The sequence below is a fragment of the Musa acuminata genome, chromosome BXJ1-6 (genome assembly GCF_036884655.1).
Source record: "Musa acuminata AAA Group cultivar baxijiao chromosome BXJ1-6, Cavendish_Baxijiao_AAA, whole genome shotgun sequence".
NCBI lineage: Eukaryota > Viridiplantae > Streptophyta > Magnoliopsida > Zingiberales > Musaceae > Musa > Musa acuminata.
In genome coordinates this window covers 37,202,451-37,223,585 of record NC_088332.1, presented here as the reverse complement: position 1 = coordinate 37,223,585, position 21,135 = coordinate 37,202,451, and the positions used below count along the sequence as shown (strand labels likewise).

Here is a 21,135-nt window from a genome sequence, read left to right as displayed (position 1 = left end):
GTGTACAATGATACAACATTTTCCCTATTACTTCTTTACATGTCAGTAATTTCTCTGCATATTATATATATATATATATATTGATAGTGATAAAATTTTAAAATCTTAATGCTACTAAAAAACTCTATTTTTTGTGTCCTTTAAACCATCAGTTTGTACAAATGTTTGAAATCGAGATGAATTAAGCCAAAATCACATCGTCATAGTTTTGGAAGACAAAAAAAAGAAAACTCATCGAAGCCAATAATAATTAAGTTATTTCGGCTTAACCATCGTTCTTAGCAGATATAATTATAAGTACCCCACATTTATATGCTTTTATTGGTAACCGCTTTCATCATCTAAGCACACGTTGCACCCAACGTGGATGAGTGAGGAGGCTGCAACCTCCCGTGTGAGGTCACGTGGAGGATATTTCTGTGCCTTCCTCTTGTACTTACCATAAGGCATCGGAAGGACAAAACATCCAATCCATTCTCTGCAGTACAGAGTGAGCAAAGGAATAGACAGAAAGGGGGAAAAAACAAAAAGGGCGGAGAGAAAGTCTTCTATTTTATTTGGTTCTCTTGATTTTAATTTTTTTAATTTTTTTCCTCTAGTTCTTCTTCTATTATAAGAAATAATGTCTTTTTTTTCTTTTTTATTAGAGAGAATGCTATACTCTCTCTTCTTCTTTTTTTTTTTTATATAATGACTATCTTCTAGTTTGCTTAGTCAATTGAGAGTTTTACCATGTTATATCTTGATATTATTATTTTAATTAATTTTAAATCTTTAATTTATATTATTTTACTTTTATACTACTTGACTCTATTTAATTAGGTTAGATATATTATAAATATTATTAGATTATGTGATCCTATTAAATTAGATAAGATATATTATAAATATTATTGAAAGTCCAATTATAGTAGGATTCCTAAATAGATGAATCCTAGATCCTCTACTCTACAAATAAATATAACCTCCTAGGGATTTATAATGAAAGTGTGGATACACAGATATGGAAATAAGAGGAGATGAGGATATGCGATATTAATGAGATATTTTAGATCTTCTCTCACCTACCCTTATATGAACCAGTCAATAAGAGATTACATATCTTATTTTATCTCCCCTTTGTCCCTAATTCATCGCTGTCCTATGAAAGATAGGAAGAGAAGAGAAAGTTAATCTAGTTCTCAATGCAGATCGATATTATTATAACTTTCAAATCTAACGACGGTACACTCGCAAATCAGATAAAACCTTTTTGAATGACATACACATCCTAAATTTGATCTATTACTATTTGATTTTAAATTTTGGCATTAAAGTTCTTTTTTTTTCATAATAGAAGCATTGTTTTTATTTTTACACTCTCGTCTCCTATAACTTAGTATCACAACTAAACTCAAAAGGGAGGAAATGACTTAAATAATACTATAAAAGAGAGCTAAGTGAGGTATTTATAGGCTCCAAAGAATGAAGCCCAAAATCAAATCCTCAAAAATTTTGGGATATGAGCGATATCAATGCCAACATTTCCTAATATTATCATCGTAACTTTTGATCTCGTAATTCAGGACCAGTGATACTATTATTATAAAATTTGAATTCTAAGTAATGCTACACGCCTTGGGTGGTACTACTAACTCAAGTGGTATTATCACTTGGACCTAGTGGTACCATCGCTTAAGCATATTTTAGGCCACTAGTTTGGCCTTCTAGCAGGCCTAATTCAACCCAACTTCAAGACTAATGGCTTTCTTGATAAGTTAGTATTATTTCGATTAAATACTAACTTAAATTGACATAAAATAATTTTGATTTTGACTTTGACAAATCAATCATATATCTGACATATTTACGAAGCTTTTGACACGTTGTTTACTCTTCTGGAATATCATCCGATATTTCAACATTTCGTTTGAACCTATAATACATCATCTTTTCTCTCAGCAGATAGCCCATTCCACTAGCATATTGACTTTATCATGACATTGAATCTTCTAATATAATATATAATCCTTTCAGTATTATGTCTAAACTTTTAGCATGAAGTTTAATTTCTAACACGTTAATAAATTCTTTGGCTAGATGTCTAATTTTTTATACGATAATTTCTTAGCACAATATTTGACTTTGCTTAATAGTTGACTCTTCGATGGTCTTGATTGAAGTATTTTATGCATTACTTATCTCAAAAGTATATTAGCCCAATAAACTTATTAATTAATTTTATAATCAAAATCGAGAATTCAAAAAGACTTAATTGATGGATCAATCCTCGAAAACTATGCTTAAAAGCACATACATAAATGAATATAAAATTTTAAATATGCATGGGTTAATTATAATTTTCTAAAAAACATCAAATCTATAGTCCCAATGACTTGTGATAAGAGTCTTAACCGAATGATCCACTATCAAAAACTATGCTTAAAAGCAGACACATAAATGATATGAAATTTTTAATATATAAAGGTGTTAATTATATTTTTTTTTTTTTAAATATTATCAAATCTATTGTCCCACCAATTGACCTATTAGGTCAATTAATGACTTATGATATGAGACTTAACCGACAGATCCATCATAAAAAAAACTACGCTTAAAAGCGCACACATAAATGATATGAAATTTTAAATATGCAAAGGTGTTAATTATAATTTTCTAAAAAAATTATCAAATCTAAAAATATGCAAAGGTCAACTATTGACTTGTGATACGAGATTTGATCGACTGTTACATCCTCAAAAACTACACCTAAAATTTTGCGAACACATAAATGAATATAAAATTTTAATTATGCAATGGAGTTAATTATAATTTTTTTAAGAAAATTATCAAATCTATAGTCCGACCAATTGACCTATTAGGTCAACCAATGACTTGCATCTCCGAAAATTACGCTTAAGAACAACCGCACACATAAATGAAGATGAGATTTTAAATATGCAAAGGCGGCGAGCAATCGTAATTTTAACCAAAGCAAATATGCTAAGGGGTGTAATCGTAAGAGTGCACACGCCTAAAAGTTCGCGGCACCGTCGGACATCGACGGAACCCTAAAAAGCTTCTCCTTCCGTTCTCTCTGTTAACGGAAGGTGATGTTAGTGAGACTTTGGAGGCATCACTCACTGTTCAGCACGCTGTTATAATTAGTGTCCTGTTACATTGTTTAGTTAGAGGTTCACTGCTTATGTTTCTCTGTGTTTGAGAAACATAAGCAGTGTTTATCATTTCTGCAAAGTTGCCATGGATGGTGACATCAATGCTTATGTTTGCCTACGTGCCTGATGTCGCTGTGGGATTCTGTGATATAAAGATTCTCTCTAGCATTACTGTAAGGTTTCAAGATGTTGATGGCTCTTCTAACTAAGATAACATTTTGCTGATTAAGAAATCATTATGCAGAAATTATCAAAACTTGATAGACATAATTGTGTTTGAGAATATATGTCCATGACATTGCAGCTCCTAATGGCAGATCAAATTGATCCCGGTTTTACCATCCGAATGATCTACTTCTGGCGGTCGGCAATATAATTCGCTAGGTGTAGCAAAGGCGCCGCCTTTATTGGATCAAATCCGGCAAGCTGCTCCTTTGAGTCCTTCAGCAGCTCCTCGGCGAACTCCCTTGACTTCTCCAAACCCAACAGCTTTGGATACGTCGTCTTATCACTGGCCAGATCCTTCCCTGCCGTCTTTCCCAGCTCCTCCGACGATTTAGTCACGTCGAGGATGTCATCAACAACCTGGAACAGTAGCCCAATGCACCTAGCGTAATTTCTCAGCTGCTCAATCTGGTGATCGGAGGCACCACCCACGATGGCGCCGATGACCACCGAAGCCTCCAAAAGAGCAGCGGTCTTGTGGAGGTGGATAAACTCAAGCTGATCGAGGCTAACGTGAGATCCGAGCCCAGTGGCCTCCATGTCAGCCGCTTGGCCCGCGACGAGTCCCCCGGCACCGGCGCAGCGTGCAAGCTCACTTACAGCACGGACGATCCGGTCAGGAGGCACGGATCCGTCGGCAGGGTAGGATGCCGGGTCTGCCAGGTGGCCGAAGGCAAGGAAAGGGAGGGCGTCGCCGGCTAGGAGGGCGACGGGCTCGTCGAAGGCGCGGTGGCAGGAAGGTCGGCCGCGGCGGAAGTCGTCGTCGTCCATGATGGGGAGGTCGTCGTGGATGAGGGACATGGTGTGGATCATCTCGACGGCAACGGCAGCGGGCATCGCGCAGGCGTCCCGGCCGCCAGAAACCTCGCAGGCGGCCAGGCAAAGGACGGGGCGGATGCGCTTGCCGCCGGCGAGGAGGGAGTAGCGCATCGCCTCGTAGAACCGCTCCGGGTGCACGAGCGGCACGGCCTCGTCAAGGGCGCTGTTGACGGCCGCCGCCTTCCGGAGCATGTAGCCCTCGAAATCGAAAGCCTCGGCCTCCGCCGGTGCCGGTTCCGCCGCGGGGGACGGGCAGGTGTCAACCTCCATCACGCAGGGCGGTCGCGGGAGGCGGCGTTGGGCGGAGGCGAACGTGGCGGGTCGCGTCCTTAGGGCCGCAGTCGCCGTCCGCAAAGGGGGAGGAAGGCAGAAGGCGGTGGAGGAGTAGGATGAGCGGGAGGAGATGTGGGTCCTCGGGTCCACAGCGGTGCCGCAGATACAAGGGGCAAGCGATGCCATCAGTTGTATATATAGACTTACAAGACAAAACTCTCTCTCTCTCTCTCTCCTCTCTCACTCTTTCTCCTTTTAGCCTCCTTTCTTCTCGTATGAGAATGAAGAGGAAGTGGAGTAGAACGAGGAGAGGATCTCTCTCTCTCTCTCTCTCTCTCTCCCCTTCAGCCTCCCCCTTCTCGTATGAGAATGACGAGGAACATGTATCTATGTATACATATATAGAGGGGACGAGGAGGATGGGAGGGAAGAGAGGAGATGTTAATGTTGGAGAAGCGAAGATTTTGGTTCGCTTACCGAGTACATGGGGGAAAAACAAAGGAGCCAATGAATGGGGAAGAAGACCAGCCTGGGGGGTAATGGACAATTATGGTTGGTGATTAGATCAGAAGGGATATGGTGATCCCAGCAGCAGCTGCATCTGTTGCTGTATCTTCTTGCGGACCTACTGATGCTAGCGTGTAAGAAGCAAAGTCGCCAACGAACAGATGGAGGACGGCGGTGTGGGATCCGATCAACCCGCGAATTCGGGGAGAGGGTATCGGTCTTGTGCTGTCATTGAGATGCGTGCGGAAACTTGATCGTTACATGTTAAGATTAGGACGTGGAGCGATCTTCCGTCGTTTGGGTCAATTCATTATTGCCAATGAATGAAGCCTCTGCTCTTACAAAGTGTCATCAGATAAGTCATCCTAATAACTCATAAATGAAATCCAAAAGAATCATCCTAATTCATCATGATAAGTCATCCTAATAACTCATAAAATCCTATTTCTTTTGTTGCCATCGTTTCATTGGCAAAAGGGCTATTTCTTCATAGATCATAGCATGTTAAAATATGTTGCTAAAGAACACCTTGATCATGAGGAAAAACTGTGGTTGACTCTACTAAACTAGCTTAAATTAAATTTGGATACCAATCAATCGAATATCAAAATAATTTGAATAGAAAAGTAAGTAGTAAGTTGGATCTGAATTCAAACACTACGATTGCTAGTCAGATTGGATATCATATTTGTTGTCACTTTAATATTAAAAATAATTATTTACCAAATTCAAAATAATAGACACTTTTTCATTGTTACTCCTATCCGTATCTTTGTTCAAATTACATATCATTATTTTTTTTTTCTTTTCAATAAACTAAATTCATTTATAAGTAATAACTACTGGCTTTCGATGTATGAACAATATCGGCTAACCAAGCCACATTAGCATAACATTTAAAAGAAATATTCATTTTTTTAAGCTTTGGATGTATGAACAATATCGACTATCACTATAGAATTCTTTAGACATGTTCTTATTATAGACTCACAGAACTCATTATGAACTTTTGAACTCTTATCATATCCTTTTTTTTTATCATTTATGAATAAATACTAACTCAATATACTCCTAATATAAATTTTACATAAAATATTCAAACGAAAATTAAATATTAAAGCCATTTTGGAGCATGAGAGAATTCGACTCCCTATGTGAACATCTTGATTAATAATTTGTATCTCACTTTACTCAAAACATACTTCTTTCTAATTTTAAACATGATAAGATTTAAAAAAATAAATTAAGGTGAGTCAGTGTTATCATCTACGATCAAGAATGACACTAATAATTCATAATGCAATGATAGAGAATTAGATAGTGAAAAAATAAACAAGTATTTGACGATGGACAATACGATGATCATCACCTAACAAGCAAGTCTTACGAAAGATTGAAGTTGAAGTGAATAGCGATACTTCATAACATATATAATGACGGATCAGAATACATTAAAATGCTTCTGTAATCATTGACTTATGGCTATTTGTTGTATTAGTTGTTATTTCAATCTGGTTGGCACCCTGATGGAGCAGTTGAAGTCAGTGTGAACTGTTGAAAGCAACATGATGCCTTCCCCATCTTGTTGACTATCTATCTATTTATTCATAGAGTAAGAAAGCAAGGTAAGAGGTGGAAGCTACAAAATTTCTATCCCAAGAAAAGGGAGGAGGGTGGTTCTAACAATGTAAGCTAGGCTGTGGGGTAGGTAGGTATTCAGTAATTATTTCTGGAAATGTGAAGCCCGTCAACACCTTAATAAAATTGGCAGGATGAAAGACATTTTCACAAAAATTCTGCATCCACCAAGGAGCATCAAAATGGCAGGATAGGCATAAAGAGTCAGTCTGGATCCAAATGTTATGATAGCCTCCGGCGGCGATAATGTTCCCTGAGGTAGACTGGAAGACACAGCCAGTTTCTACAATATCAGACATTCCAAGGTTAGGTCAAAATTGAAAGGAAGTGTATTTGGTAGAATACACTGCTCTCGTTTGACCAAATCTTAGATGATGTGAACAAGATAATATCTGGGATATGGATTCTGCTCTCGTTTGACCAAATCTGATGTCTGCAATCCAAACTAAGACTACGTTGTTCTAAGTAAACATAGCAGAGTTTTGTATTGAGGTATTGCCTGTTATGGAATCAATTCATAGACTCCTAACGCATGCTTCCATAGTCAATTCTTGCATGTCTGAATTGACTTTTCTGTTGTTAAAATTATTAGTCTCCTGATGTCTTTTCAGATGTTAGATGTGACGAAGCCATGTTGCCAATTCTTGTTTGGTACATCAATCTCCTTAATTTCCATAGCATGCCATGTACACACATTATAAATCATTGCAAGAAGCCAAAGATGAACATTTCAGGAACTCGGGGAAAAAAAAACACACAGGAAAGTTCTTTAAATCCATATGAGCTTTAAATAAAAGACAACAGAAATCTCCAAGTTTTAGTTAACATTTAAAGTATGCAGAATTAAACTTCAGTTATATACTGTAACTTATGGGAGTTACAGCATCTTGAATCAATTGGAGATTAATCATGCAGCTCTGTGAGTCAATATTGGCATCATGGATCAAGTAGGGTGTCCTACAATAATACCAGAAGATAGAACTGCAGGACACAAGTTTCAGATAAGTGTATCAATCTACAACATTGGATCAACCAAAAAAGTTACAAGCTCCAGACCCCCTCAAAAAGTGTAGTGTTTCACTCACGAGGTAGGAATTTAGGTGAAAGCATCCAAGTTGGAAGTGTTCCATGGAAACCTCGGGGAAAAAAAAAACGCTGTCATAGAACTCTTCAAACAAGAGAACATATCAAGAAATAGCTAGTTCGTATAGTATACTAGGAGCACAACTTACACCACACCAAGTTGTGTCCTAAAAGAAACTAACCCATGAATCTTAGAAATTGCAGTTTGCCAGGGACAATATTGCAAGAAGAAGATTGACTAGTACCGTGAACCATCAGGAAAAGGGTCTAGCGCATCTTGCTTCCCGTTCACAAAGAAGTCAACAACAGCTTTCATTCTAGCAAACTTTTCTGGATGGTAATTCACGTGAACGATCACAGGTTTTAACCGGCGTAAATGGGCATCTTTTCTCACGGTCTTAAAGAGAACCTTGCTGTTCATAAAGAGATACATGTCCATGGTCCTCTTGGAAGCATGAAGGCCCTCATACCCTGGATGTGAAGGAAAAAAGAGCTCTTCGTTAAAAACTGCTTGGTCCCATGACTTCTGTCGTGCCAACCGGTCCGCCACACGATCCAAAAGCTCAATAGAGGGAAACGTGGGTCTTATGTAGAAAAATCCAGAGTTATAAACCCAGATCCGCATTGTATGAGCATATCTTGCCCAACCCATCGAAGGCTCATCAAAGACATCATCATAACCATAGGCTGTCATGTTATTGTGACCGTCACTCATTGACTCCACATCAGAATCCCTGTAGAGATGATCGAATGGGTTCTGCAAGTAGATTATATCGACATCTGAAAGAAGAACACTGTACCCAAGCTGTAAAAATTCTCTCAAGATGCGGAATTTCAATCCAGAGACAGCATGATTTCCACCACTCCTTCCAATGCTATCAATACCTTCATCAGGATTTCTTCGATAAACAGGAACTTTGCTTGAGTTGCAAAATCTTTCTATCTCATCATCCAAAGCTACTACTAGATAGTTGGGTATACCCACTCTTTGAATATTCTGGAACCACAACTCCAACATATCCTTGACATTGGAATTTGCTAGTGCAACTATAAGCTCCTTCCTAACAGCTACCTTTTCCAGAATCTTTGCCAACCTAGGGTTCACAGATTCATCAGGAACTACAGTCGGATTTGTTCTCAGGGACTTGACAGTACCAAAAGGGCCAGCTTTACGCCGCTCTCCTAGAGCTACAAACTGGTTCTGAGCCTGATCTTTACCCTGCTCAGCCAATTTAAGTTTTGTCGTCAGCTCCATGACCTGTTTCTTCAAATCTTCATTCTTCTGTGAGAGCGATGCCAACTCAGATTTCAACACGTTTGTCCTCTCAGATGTTTCGCATTTTGCTGAGTTACCCTAGACAAATAAAAGGAAAATAACATAGGTATACAATACAAGTAGTGATCAATCTAAACTGCCCCAACAGGATGACAATAGAATAAATCCTTTGCTCATAGCTTCGTTTGAATTTGGAAAGTCAAAACTTATCTCATTTTGTTGTTTACATGATAAAACTACCAATCTTTGTTTTATAATCTATTGCTTGGAACCACTGGCTCAATCTTAAAATATCTACACAACTGAACTTGGTCATGAAAAGAAAAAAAATGATAGACTACATCAGAGTTTATAATTAGATACTGATGATGGAGAAGAATAGAGCAGATAATCTAAACAGATATACGATAGGAAAATCCAACAAAGTCCAGCAACCCTGTATGATGGATGAAATGCTAAAATGTTAATAAATTCAAGTACAAACACCAGTAATTGTTTGAATAGGTAAAAGAATCAAGCTGTACTTTTCCCAAAATGTGCCTAAAATTTGGCGATTTAAGCTTCAGTTATCAGAAGTACCTATGAGCATCATGTTTGGTTATAGATCTTTCCATTTTCCAAACACAGAAAGGCCTGCAATTTGTGGTCAGGTTGGTGACATGGAAAACAAACACGAAATGAAATCATCAAGTCCCATTGTTGATGTTTGAATTAAAATAATCAAATTCTCATTCCAATGACAGAGCGAAATCAAAATAAGGTTTAAAGCCTGGATCTCACGTCTGACTCTCCCTCAAGAATAAATTGTGATTCCTAGATATAATATTCATTTGACCTTTACATCTTCTTTCTCACTAAAAGAATATTAACTAACGAAGTAAACACTAAGGTGCAACATATAACATAAAAAATAATATTAATGAAATATGAACATAAAAAATTCTATTATTATATTAAAATAAAATAATATGTAACAAAATAAGATTAAAAAATTATATCGCATAAAAATATTTTAAATTAATCAATTATGTTATTTATTAGATCCAACTTTAATCGTGATTCTTATTTTGAAATTCAAGTACAGAAGATGTAAAAGGATCTGATCATTCTGATTCTAGTGTTTCCAATTCCAATTCTAGTGAAATTCAATATCAATCCTGATTTCAGTTCAAATTCCAGTTTCAGCATCGAACCTAACACCTCCTTAAGGCTGTACAAAAATTTGAAGACCTTGGTTACACCATATATTACTGCTAGCTAAATGTTTTCCAGGAACAATAATGAAACTTATAAGTGCCAACCAATCCATCAGGATAGAAGATAATGATGAGAGCATCACCTTCATGTACAAAGGATATACACTGTAACCACAAGTAGACATGAACTCGTCGAGGAATTAGGAAGTTTTAGCTCCTGACTACATATAGTATCACTCCAAAGTGTGCTTTGGGCCACAGGGTCAACATGCACTCTCTGTGCATGTTTCTACCAGATAATCCCCAATGTCTCTCACTTCTCAACCCCATTAAGTCGTACCCTAAATAGACAAGTAAGATGTATAATGACAAGTCTGAGATAAGAAAAATAATTTTGATGATTAAAAATCAGAAATCAAAACTATATTAAATAGCTTGAAAGCATGCTTCGGTCACAAGATTGATCATTATCAAGAAGATCATTTTGAAGTATATAATACGAGTCTCAGATAAAAGAAACAACTTTGTTGCCAAAAAAAATAGTTCCAAAACCAAAACAAAATATAGGAAGATTGATATTTATCAAAAAGATCCTTTTAAACTTCCAAATTCCCACCTGAAGGATAATAACGTCAAAGTTCACTAATACTCTGATGTACTGTACACAACAAAGACTTCTGTGCCTAGCTTCAGAGAAAACTAAAAAAAGAAAAAAAAAAATTGGCCTAATCACACATTGTAAACAAACAATAGAAAACTAACAAGATACCCCTCTCAGTAATATCTAGATGCGGAAAAAAGAAAGTAGAAGCATAATTTGAGCCAAAGAATACCAAAATCTCTTCTTCCCTCTTTAAAAATAAAAAGAAAACCAAATCAAATGTAGCACATTAAAAAAATCATTCAGATTTGTGAGTGGTTCCTTGTGATCCACATAGAACAAAGTAGTAAATAAATTATGTCGACGCGGCTCGCTTTCTTGCCAATATTGCAAAATCTTCAACTTTCTTTTGCGACCGTTCTCAGGATCTCATCTCTTAAGTTGGTTTCTTGTCAAAGATCTATCTTTACACTGGAAACCCGACATAACAAACGAGAGAGGGTCGAATCGCCATACCAGACTCCAATCAGCGGCCGAATCCTGGCCGTGGGAAGGCAAGGTCGAGAAAGAACGAAAGAGGCCGTCCGGGTAGAGGAAGGCGCAGACGCAACCAAGGAGGACGCCGACGGCGACGGCCATGGCGATTCGGGATCCGCGAGAGGGCGATCCATTGGATCGCGCCAGGAGGCCATCACGCCGCCCCGCCATCCTCTATGAAACCGCCGATCTGGAGAAGCAGAGTAAGCGTAGGACAGGACGAGGGCGAGATAAAGAGTCAGAAAAAGGAGATGCATTTATTTATGTTGTAGTAATGAGGCGTTACGGTGGAAGAGAAATGGAGAAGAAAAACAGTAAAGAAAAAAAAAGAGTAAAAGTAAAAAAATGTGGAATGACAGAGACAAGCAATTAACATTCTAAAAATCTAAATTATGTATTATTAAGTATTTTATATATATAAAAGTTTAGGTTGCTCAAAAAGATTAAAAAATATATTCATAAAAGGATTAAATGAAAGATAAACATTTGATATAATATGGATATGTCCTAATGAGGGAAGACATTTGATGTTACAATAAAAATACATCAAATTAATGATATGAGGGAAGACAGACAGACATCTAGAAAACTTTATCAGAAAATATAAATAAATTAAATACTGGTAACTTAAATAATAAATGATTTTTAATGGAACTCAATAACAACAAGATATTTATGTAGTCAATTCCATGTATTATTATTATTATTATTATTATTATTATTATTATTATTATTATTATTATTATTATTATTATTAAAGTTACATAGTGTTGTTGGAGAAAAAACATAAAAAAGGCATTTGTAGTGAGTACATTTGAATAATAAATACTCTGTGGAAAAGAAGCTTTGTTTATGATTTCACCAAAATTACAGCTTAATTTGATGATTTATTTCCTTTCTAGTAAAAGAAAAAGTATATCAACAAAATCAATTTAGAGTTTGATAATTTCTTTGCTTTTACTTTAAACAATGATGAATGTGTTAAGACTTTTTGGTAGTTAGCTTATTGTTGCGTAAGGATAGGGTTTCAGTTTCAGTCAAATGTAAGAAAGAATTATAGGTAGCATAATGTAATGAAAAGAAAAGATAATCAAATGGTCATGTAAAATATAATTATCACAAAAAGAAGAGTAGAATCTGTAATAAAAATTTTAGATAAGATTTAAACTAATTAAAACTAGGGTTAAAGGTTTATAAGCATGGGGGAGGATAGAGAGCAACTTTCAATACAACTGTATCGATGGTATCGAAGCTCAGATAATTTAATTTTAGTTAATAATATGAGAAATTTAACATGTAAATATTTGAATGATATTATTTGAATGATATTATTCATATATTTTATATTTTAGTATTATTACTAAAAATTATTAAGTGTGACAGGTTGGATTATGAAGTGTGAGAAGACGATACCACTCCCACTATACCTTCATAATAGATAGTAAATCAAGAAAAGAAATTAGAGTAAGGTCATGTAACAGCACTATGAACCTTGGTAATAATTTCTTGCTATTCTCTCTCAGGAGATGATAAGAAATGTCGTGTTCATAGCCTTCAATTTTTCTGATTGTACTTTACCTGTGGTTTTCTAATATATATATATATATATATATATATATATATATATATATATATATTTCTCGGAGATCAACAAATATATGAGATTGTCTCCGACAAGGTTGGTGAAGGAGACTTGTTATCCTCTTCTCTTGCTTCTTTGCTAGTGTTGCTACTTCTCATACTTCTTTCCAGACTGATTTGCTTGCCAAAACCTAAACGAACTCCAACTAGCTGAAAGAAACCTCAATATAGAGACACCGTATATAGAACATATGGCTATTTCTAAAACAAGTAGGACTGAGACTTCAATAGTCTTGTTGTCCTCTTGTTCGTATGGGATAATATCTGGTGGAGTCATCTCAAGCTATTTCTATTTCAAATGAATAGTAAGGTTTACATGTTCCTATTTATTGATTACATGATCAGAACTTTTTTTTGTCAAGATGTTAATCATACTCAATCAAAGATGGGGGTGTGAAATTAACGTTGTAAATAAAGAGAATAAAACTAAGTAATAAGTAAAAAAGGTAAATAAAATAGATAAAATAATTTATAGTGGATCAATTTTCTTGACGTAGTTCTACTCTTGATTCCTCTTTCTTTGAGGTTATTGGCTTTCACTATTAATTTTCTTTTTAACATGCAAAGATCGACTATCTTATTACAACTTTTTTCTTTTTAAAACTTAGGAGATAACCTTCATACTTTATTTTTATAAGAGATCTTTCACCTCCTATAACTTAAAATTTTAACCAAATTCAAGATAATAAAGTGACTCAAACTATACTCAAAATAAGAGTTTACAATACTTCACTGGCTCATGAATAGATACTCCATCAACTAAGCCTAATTGATATATTTATATACCCAAAAGACTTCAAGAATAAAGCTAAAAATTTAAATCTACAAAGTTTCGGGATACGAGCAGTATTATCGTCGGTACTTGATGATGCTACTATCATAACTATACTATAAATTTCGACTCTAACTGTACTACCACCAACCTATGTGGTACTATCGTCGGCCTAGATAGTACCATCATGACATAGGTAGTGTCATCATCAAAAAGATTGATAAAGCACAAACAATACTTGTCGGTTGACTCAAGCGATATTACTACTGTTAGGGTTGATGGTACCATCATCAAAGTCTAGTTTCATCCACTAGTTTTGCTTTTTAATAGGCCTAATATAGTCTGATTCAAGCCCAATGACTTTCTTTATAAGTTGGTATTTTTCGATCCAATATGACTCATAATGACCTCGATCAAGATTTTGACAAATCAATCACATATTTGATATATTTACAAAGCTTATAGTATATTGTACGTTATTCCGACATGTCATTAAATCTTCTGATAGTTCATTTGAACCTTCGACATATCATTTCTTTTCCTTTAGCATATCATTTATTTCATCAATATGTCGATTTTCTCATGACATTCAATCTTCCAACGTAATATTTGATCCATTCGGTATTCCTTTGGCTTGATGTTCAATTTTTGACATGATAATTTTTTGATATACCATTCAACTCTCTTACCTAACAATTGGCCCTTCAGTGGTCCGTGTTTGTGATCAAAATATTTTCTATGTCACTAATCTTAAAAGTATATTAGTCCAATAAAATTATCAATTAGATTCATTATCAAAATTCAGGATTCAACAATTTCACCCCTTTTTATAATATCAACAAATTGATAACGAGGTTTTAATAAAACTTAACTGTCTATTTGTCATTTAAAAAGTTACGATAAACTTGAACTCAAATTATCATATATACTTTTAAATACTTATACTAAATTCATGTTCAAACAAATTTGATCTTGTCAATATTATGATTCAATCATTCAAACCCAAAAATTAATATTCAATCAAGTTACAAATTTTAAGTTATAATCATAATCATTTTAAGTTTCAAATTTCAACCATTGTTTTTGTTCATGCATGAGTCACCACTTATCCCTCTTTATTAACGACAAAAAGCATGAGTCATCATGGTATATAAAGGATTTCAATATTATGAATACTGAAAGGTATGATAGGTCTTAATAAGACTCCTTATCTGTGTGTTATCTTCAAAATATGATGAACTTTCTTTTAACGGCTCAATTCTTACTTAAACTTAAGCACAAGCACAACAGCATAATACTTTGATCTTGACTTAACAATTTCATCTGACATAACGTGAAAGCATTTGCATGTCTTCCAATGTTTCAAGCATGATGTCTGAATCTTTAGCACGAAATTTGTTCTTCTACGCATCGATCAATTCTCAGGTTCAACGTTTGCCTCTTTGGTGATCATCCAAGTTTATAATCGAAATATTTCTTATGTTATTTAACTCAAAAATATATTAATCTAATAAGTTAATCAATTAATTTTATTATTAAACCATGAGATTTAGCAATTAGACAGTGCTCTGGATCTACGTTGCAGTTAAATGGTAAAGGACACTATTACATTCCACTGGCATGGTCCATCAGAGCAGGTTGGATATCTCTCAAAGAACATTGAATATCTCTCAAAGGAGCATGATGAACTCCACAACCCATATTTAACTTCCACAACCCAAAACCAAATGCTATCAGTGTTAGAGAGATAAGCTATGATATTTACTCGTAAAGAAAGATATAGTAAGCAAATAAACCATGTTTTTGAGTTTATTTACCTCAAAAATAAACTCACTGGTTCGTGCTGGAAGAAAAGTCAGAAACCCGAGGATGAATTGACCTCCGAATGACATGAATATTGAAGAGAAGTAGATGCTTAGTTTATATGTGGCCCTTCATCAACGAGCATGGAGCTCCTTTGTCTTCTTCCATGTTGGCTTGGATATCTCTCAAAGGAGCATGATGCACTCAACTGGCATGGATATATCTCAAAGGAGCATGATGAACTCAACTGGCTTGGATATCTCTCAAAGGATCATGATGAACTCAACACATCATGGCATCTACATAATATCTTGCACAACTTGGTTTTCTTAATTCAAAAGTTTATTATTATCCCTGTGGTCGATAATTGTGATTTTTCTCTACTTAGTAGTAAGCTTGATATTTCATTTTAATTTTCTAATTTATGTTGAAAAAAGTTCATATTGAGACGGATGATGCGATAACTACTGACGTCCTATATAAGAATAAAGAGTCTTCTTGGCATCTCATTAATATTGCTATTAGATGTATTTTTGTTCTCTTCGATTCTTTTGAGGAGATTCGGTTTTCCTTTTTCTTTTTTTTTCTTTTTTTTTTGTGGATAAGAATAAAGTTTGCTTGCTCAATCAAATCTTTTTTTCTTTTATCTTGGGTGCTGATTTGTCTAATACCGACTGTACGAGACTTCTTGCCTAATAGCAATTTTATTTTTTTGAGATAAATATGCATGATGGAGAACATCGGATGAAATTTGATATGAACAAGTAGTCAACAACTGTAGGATAATATGACTAGAAAAATAAGCAATCAGAATTCTATCATTTTTCTAGCAAACAAAATGATTCTCATCAAACTAAAGAAGAATTTTGCCATATTTCATCCGCATTCAACAAAAGGTCTTTAATCCATGGATATACGAATCGGCACAAATTCATCGATGTCCAAACTAGGTCATGGATTGGGACAGTTCAAACATGCTTTAATATGGTCTTTTTGTGGTTCAAAACAAATTTTTTGGTTTAGTCTATGTGAAATAGAAATGTTGATACGATATATTCGCCCACGTAACAGTCACATCAGCACCAATAAACAAGGTCAAAGATGACCTTGTATGCTACATCAACCTGGCATTTTGGACTTGGATAGGACGATCGCCTGCTCCCGTGTTGTCCAACGCCATACGAGATGGCGCCCGCATAGCATAGAGCCGCTCCGAAAAACTCAAAATGAAGCCATGCGCACGTAGATCCGTACAAATCGATTGACGCTTGCATAGGAGGTACAAGCCGACCGCACGAGGAGTTAACCGTCATTAACAAATCACGTACGATCGATCTTCGTTTGTAAGTATAAAAGCTAACCCCTGACCAAGAGGGGGGAGCAAAAAGACTTCAACTGCACTTAATCCCACTCAACACTGACTTGACATTCTGAAGGGTCAAGTCAGAAAACTCTCCTTCCGACTCTGGCCTTTGTGTAGGAACACGATGAAGAAGCAATAGCCCGCCAAGGGAGAAACCACACTAAGTGACGGAGCTTCGACCCGACGTCGACCTGTTCAACTCAAGCCTCCGTGTGGGCGACTGTGCGCACTCGGGATCATACTAAACTATGCTGACACGTCGGTCACGGCATAAGGTTCTCCGACATAACATAATTTTATAGTGATAAAATTCTTTTATATATATATATATATATATATATATATGTTAAAGAATAATTGATCAAGTTTCAAGAATAATTGGTCAAACAACGTGACTAATAGTCAACCATTCAAGTTATTTCTATCATAAGAAATGTTTTTGTTTCTTGAGCAGATAGTGGTTGTACCAAAAGATTAAAACAAATCGGATTTGTGGCCACGTGCTAACATAACTACAAAATGATGTCGTGCGATTGTTTGTTCCCATTACATCGATAAAACATTACCAAGGATTACTATGTCCGTTCATTGAATATAAACCTTCTTACAAGACCACTCGTTAGTCCAAAGGTTAGAAAAACCCAAGCCAAGAAAACCAAGGCACAATACACATAAATTATATCAAATATTATAAATAATTTTCTTTCTTTTTTATGACCTTGAGGCTTGAATAGGGTGGGTGGGTAGCAAGAGTTTGTCTGAGGTCCAAGAAACCTCAAGTCATTAGTAGTAAAATTAATTAGAGGTCAGCACTAATCCCTTGATAGGACTTAGTATTAGACTAATCATTATAATGGATGCAAGATTTGTTTTAGCTGACGTCACACCAAATAATAATAATAATAATAACAACAACAACAATAATAATAAATATTGTATTTTTCTTCTCTCTCCCGTAAGGCTTTGCGTTTGCTTACTTCGACTTATCTCCCTGCGATCTCCCTTTCGTTGACTCGATTGGCTGCCTTCGCGGAAGCTGCGATTAGTCTTTGAGGGAGAAGAACGAATTGCTCCCCGACAGGCTTCGGTTGCTATTTCTTCTGCTTTCCGATAGCATCCCCATTCTTCCTCTCTCTCTCTCTCTCTCTCTCGTTCCCTTTCTGACCTCTTTGCTACTTGGACTCGCCCCTCTGTGTTTCCTCCTCTAACCGATCTGATCCCTTCCGGGCTTCACAAAATTTCAATCTTTTCTGATTTAAGCCAATTAAAAGGCACCCAGCTTGTTCATTTCTCTTCTTGATCGTTCTGTTGTTGGGTGACTCGGAGAAAGTGAGATTTTGCCATCCGATTCGTCTTTTTTCTGTAATATTTTCCTTTTATTCTGCCAAAATTTTGGATTTTTACTAGCATCTTAGGTGATTTCATCCATAAAAACCCCCCTTTTTTTAGCTCATCCGAAATGGGTGGCCGGTTCAGCCGGAGGCCCACCATGGTGGCTGCCCGCCAGGATAGCGGCAGCGGTGGCGGCGGCGCCCCCTCCGACGTTGGCCAGAACGGTATTCCGTACACGGCGGAGCTGAGCTACTACGAGGCGGCGTGCCGTGATGACCCTGACCTCCGGTCCTTCGATGCCACGCTACAGCGGCGCACTAGTCACGCCATCTCCACCCTCGCCCTCGGTGTCGAGCTCCGCTCCCTCTCCTTCAACACCCTCAGTGAGGTCACCGGCTGCCTCCTCGACACGGACAAGGAAGTGGTCGATGTCATCCTGGAGTCCAAGAAGGACATCTGGAAGAACTCCGAGCTCTTCGACCTCGCCAACGACTACTTCGAGTGCAGCATCCAGACCCTCGACTACTGTACCGAGCTCGAGAAGTGCCTCAAGAGAGCTCGCGATAGCCATTTGATAATTCACTTCGCTCTCCAGCACTTCGAGAATGAGAACAAGGACAAGGGCGAGATGGAGATCGAAGATGGGAAAAGGAAGTACGCGATGACATTAGAGAAACTGAGACATTTTAAGGCTGCCGGAAATCCATTCACCGAAGAATTCTCTCAGGTGTTCCAATCTGTTTACAGGCAGCAGCAGCTAATGCTGGAGAAGCTGCTGCTGAGAAAGAAGAAGCTCGACAAGAAGCTGAGATCCATCAATGCATGGAGGAAGGTGTCGAACATAATCTTTGTGTCTGCTCTCGCAGCTGTCGTTATATGCTCTGTTGTAGCGGCTGCTGTAGCTGCGCCGCCCGTTGCAGCTGCCTTGGCTGCTGCATGCACCATTCCGATCGGTTCGGCTGGAAAGTGGATCAACTCACTGTTAAAGAACTACCAGAATGCTTTGGGAGAAGAGAGGGACCTTCTTTCTTCAATGCAATTTGGCACCTGCATTGCTCTGAAAGATTTGGATACCATAAGGGTGATGGTTGATAATCTGGAAATTCATTTCAATTCGCTGTCGGAAGATGCAGATTTTGCCCTCAAGGATGTGGAGGCAATGAAGTTTGCAATCTGGGAAATTAAGAGGAAGTTGGAGCAGTTTACTACGAGCATCGAGAATTTGGGAGTGCAAGTTGATCGGTGCAGCAGGGATATTAGGAAAACCAGGACAGTGGTTTTGCAAAGGATCATGAAGCACCCAATTGAGTGAGGAAAACAAAAAAAAAACAACTTGGTAAGGCACAATAACTGCTTTAATTTTCTTCACTCGTTTACTTGGCCTGTTTGATTGATTGTAGAAATTTGATATCTTCCTCGATCATTACAATCTGCAGCCATAAACATGTTGAACTAATGTATCTTCTTATGATGACATGAAGGGGTAAGGGGGAGATAGGATTTCTGTGTCATGCCCACTGTCCACTTATTTTAGCTTTATTTGGAACTCTACAAAGGATTTCATTCTTGCCATGAAAAGAATTGATTTTACAGTAGGGTGTATTAAACATTTTAACCCAAATTATATTGAGTTGCTGTCTACCTTATATTGAGACTTTAAATTCAATCAAAATCTTGAAAGCTCTCAGATTTCACCCGATCCAATCTACGCTACTTCATAATTTGGGGGGCCATCCTCAATGTCGAGACTTCAATTTCCTTCATTGACATCAGCATGAGTTTAAACTCTAGATGCAACTGGAAAGTCTACTTGATTTGTTGCAATATATATGCATGGTTTCCATGCAGAATGTAGTTGTTATGTATGCTATTGCAATTGCATAAGCAACTCCTTTTACGATCTTGCTTGATAGCTCAGTAATTGAGGACCCTACTGCCTTGCTATATGAGACTTGAAGAAAACTTGGAATTTGCATCCAAGGTTTTCTCTTTGGTAAATTATCAATCTCAATTGATGACTAATGAGACTCCTCTTTCTCAGTAAATCAAGGTCTGTGACAAAGGAACATGGGTCTGAGTAAAAATATATTTGTCTAGTCAATAGATCATTTGCCTAATGATCCTCACTACATAATTAAAACCTTAATTTAAACTAACTCTGGGTTTTCATTCAGTATGGCATTCCCCTACAACTAGAGACTTTACAAACAGTCAAAGACTAGTTCTTAGAGGCCTTTGTCTTTGTCCAGAGCTTGATGTCTGTCTACAATTACAGAACATGCTGTTGTAGAGAACTCGTGTGTCTGTGTGTGTATATATATTTCAAAATACAAATGCATTATGTCCAACTTCTAAGATCACCACATCATATTCTTCTGATTTGTGGCTTCGCAGTGGTAGATGCCGTTACTGATCAGGTAAAACTAAACCGTTAATTAATTTTCTTATATTGTTTAATTCATTGTGTGCTTGCTTAATAATATGAGAAAATCTCCATTGCAGTGATGGCATTCACTTCTAATGCAAAAGGAGCAAGATAGTGGTTAGAAGAGATTGTTAAGGTGATAAGAGATTGTTGCTGACAGAGTTAGGGAAGGAGTCATCTTACGACATTGTTGCTGCCGATGAATGTCTATGATCGATCTTCTTTTCACCAGGAAATCCGGTGGGACTAAAAAGACCACAAACCTTATCGACAACGAAGGCATCCATCCAGCATAACATCCGAGTGATAGAAGGTCTAAATTTAGGATCTCAGCAGCTCGATCGATGCGACATGAGATTAAATGTGTTTATCACCTTGTAAAATAACAAAGCAGCATAGTCTGAACTACAATAAAAATAGTACCCAAATGCCAAAGACAATATATTCAAATAGGATTTTTCCAATCAATTATTTTACATCTTAGGATGA

General features: G+C 36.8%; 3 protein-coding genes across 5 annotated transcripts; 1 reads left to right on the top strand and 2 right to left on the bottom strand.

Moving 5' to 3' along the window:
• Positions 1-3,391: 3,391 nt before the first annotated feature.
• LOC135677805 (geranylgeranyl pyrophosphate synthase 7, chloroplastic-like) lies at positions 3,392-4,892 on the bottom strand. The gene has a single exon (XM_065190211.1). The coding sequence runs from the start codon at positions 4,656-4,658 to the stop codon at positions 3,507-3,509; it is 1,152 nt and encodes a 383-aa protein (XP_065046283.1). The 5' UTR covers positions 4,659-4,892; the 3' UTR covers positions 3,392-3,506.
• A 2,867-nt stretch (positions 4,893-7,759) lies between these two features.
• LOC135676802 (arabinosyltransferase RRA2-like) lies at positions 7,760-11,556 on the bottom strand. Its single transcript, XM_065188391.1, has 2 exons — positions 11,290-11,556; positions 7,760-9,054 (listed from the first exon to the last, which is right to left on the bottom strand). The coding sequence occupies exons 1-2, from the start codon at positions 11,479-11,481 to the stop codon at positions 7,939-7,941; spliced, it is 1,308 nt and encodes a 435-aa protein (XP_065044463.1). The 5' UTR covers positions 11,482-11,556; the 3' UTR covers positions 7,760-7,938.
• Positions 11,557-17,863: 6,307 nt separating this feature from the next.
• LOC135585379 (UPF0496 protein 1-like) lies at positions 17,864-21,135 on the top strand. 3 transcript variants are annotated; one of them, XM_065188389.1, is made up of 3 exons: positions 17,864-18,218; positions 18,339-19,557; positions 20,724-21,135. In XM_065188389.1, the coding sequence occupies exon 2, from the start codon at positions 18,349-18,351 to the stop codon at positions 19,531-19,533; it is 1,185 nt and encodes a 394-aa protein (XP_065044461.1). In that variant the 5' UTR covers positions 17,864-18,218; positions 18,339-18,348; the 3' UTR covers positions 19,534-19,557; positions 20,724-21,135. The 3 variants fall into 3 exon arrangements, 2 of the variants coding, with proteins under 2 accessions (XP_065044461.1, XP_065044460.1); XR_010514429.1 differs by having other exon boundaries at positions 17,864-20,638; XM_065188388.1 differs by having other exon boundaries at positions 17,864-19,557.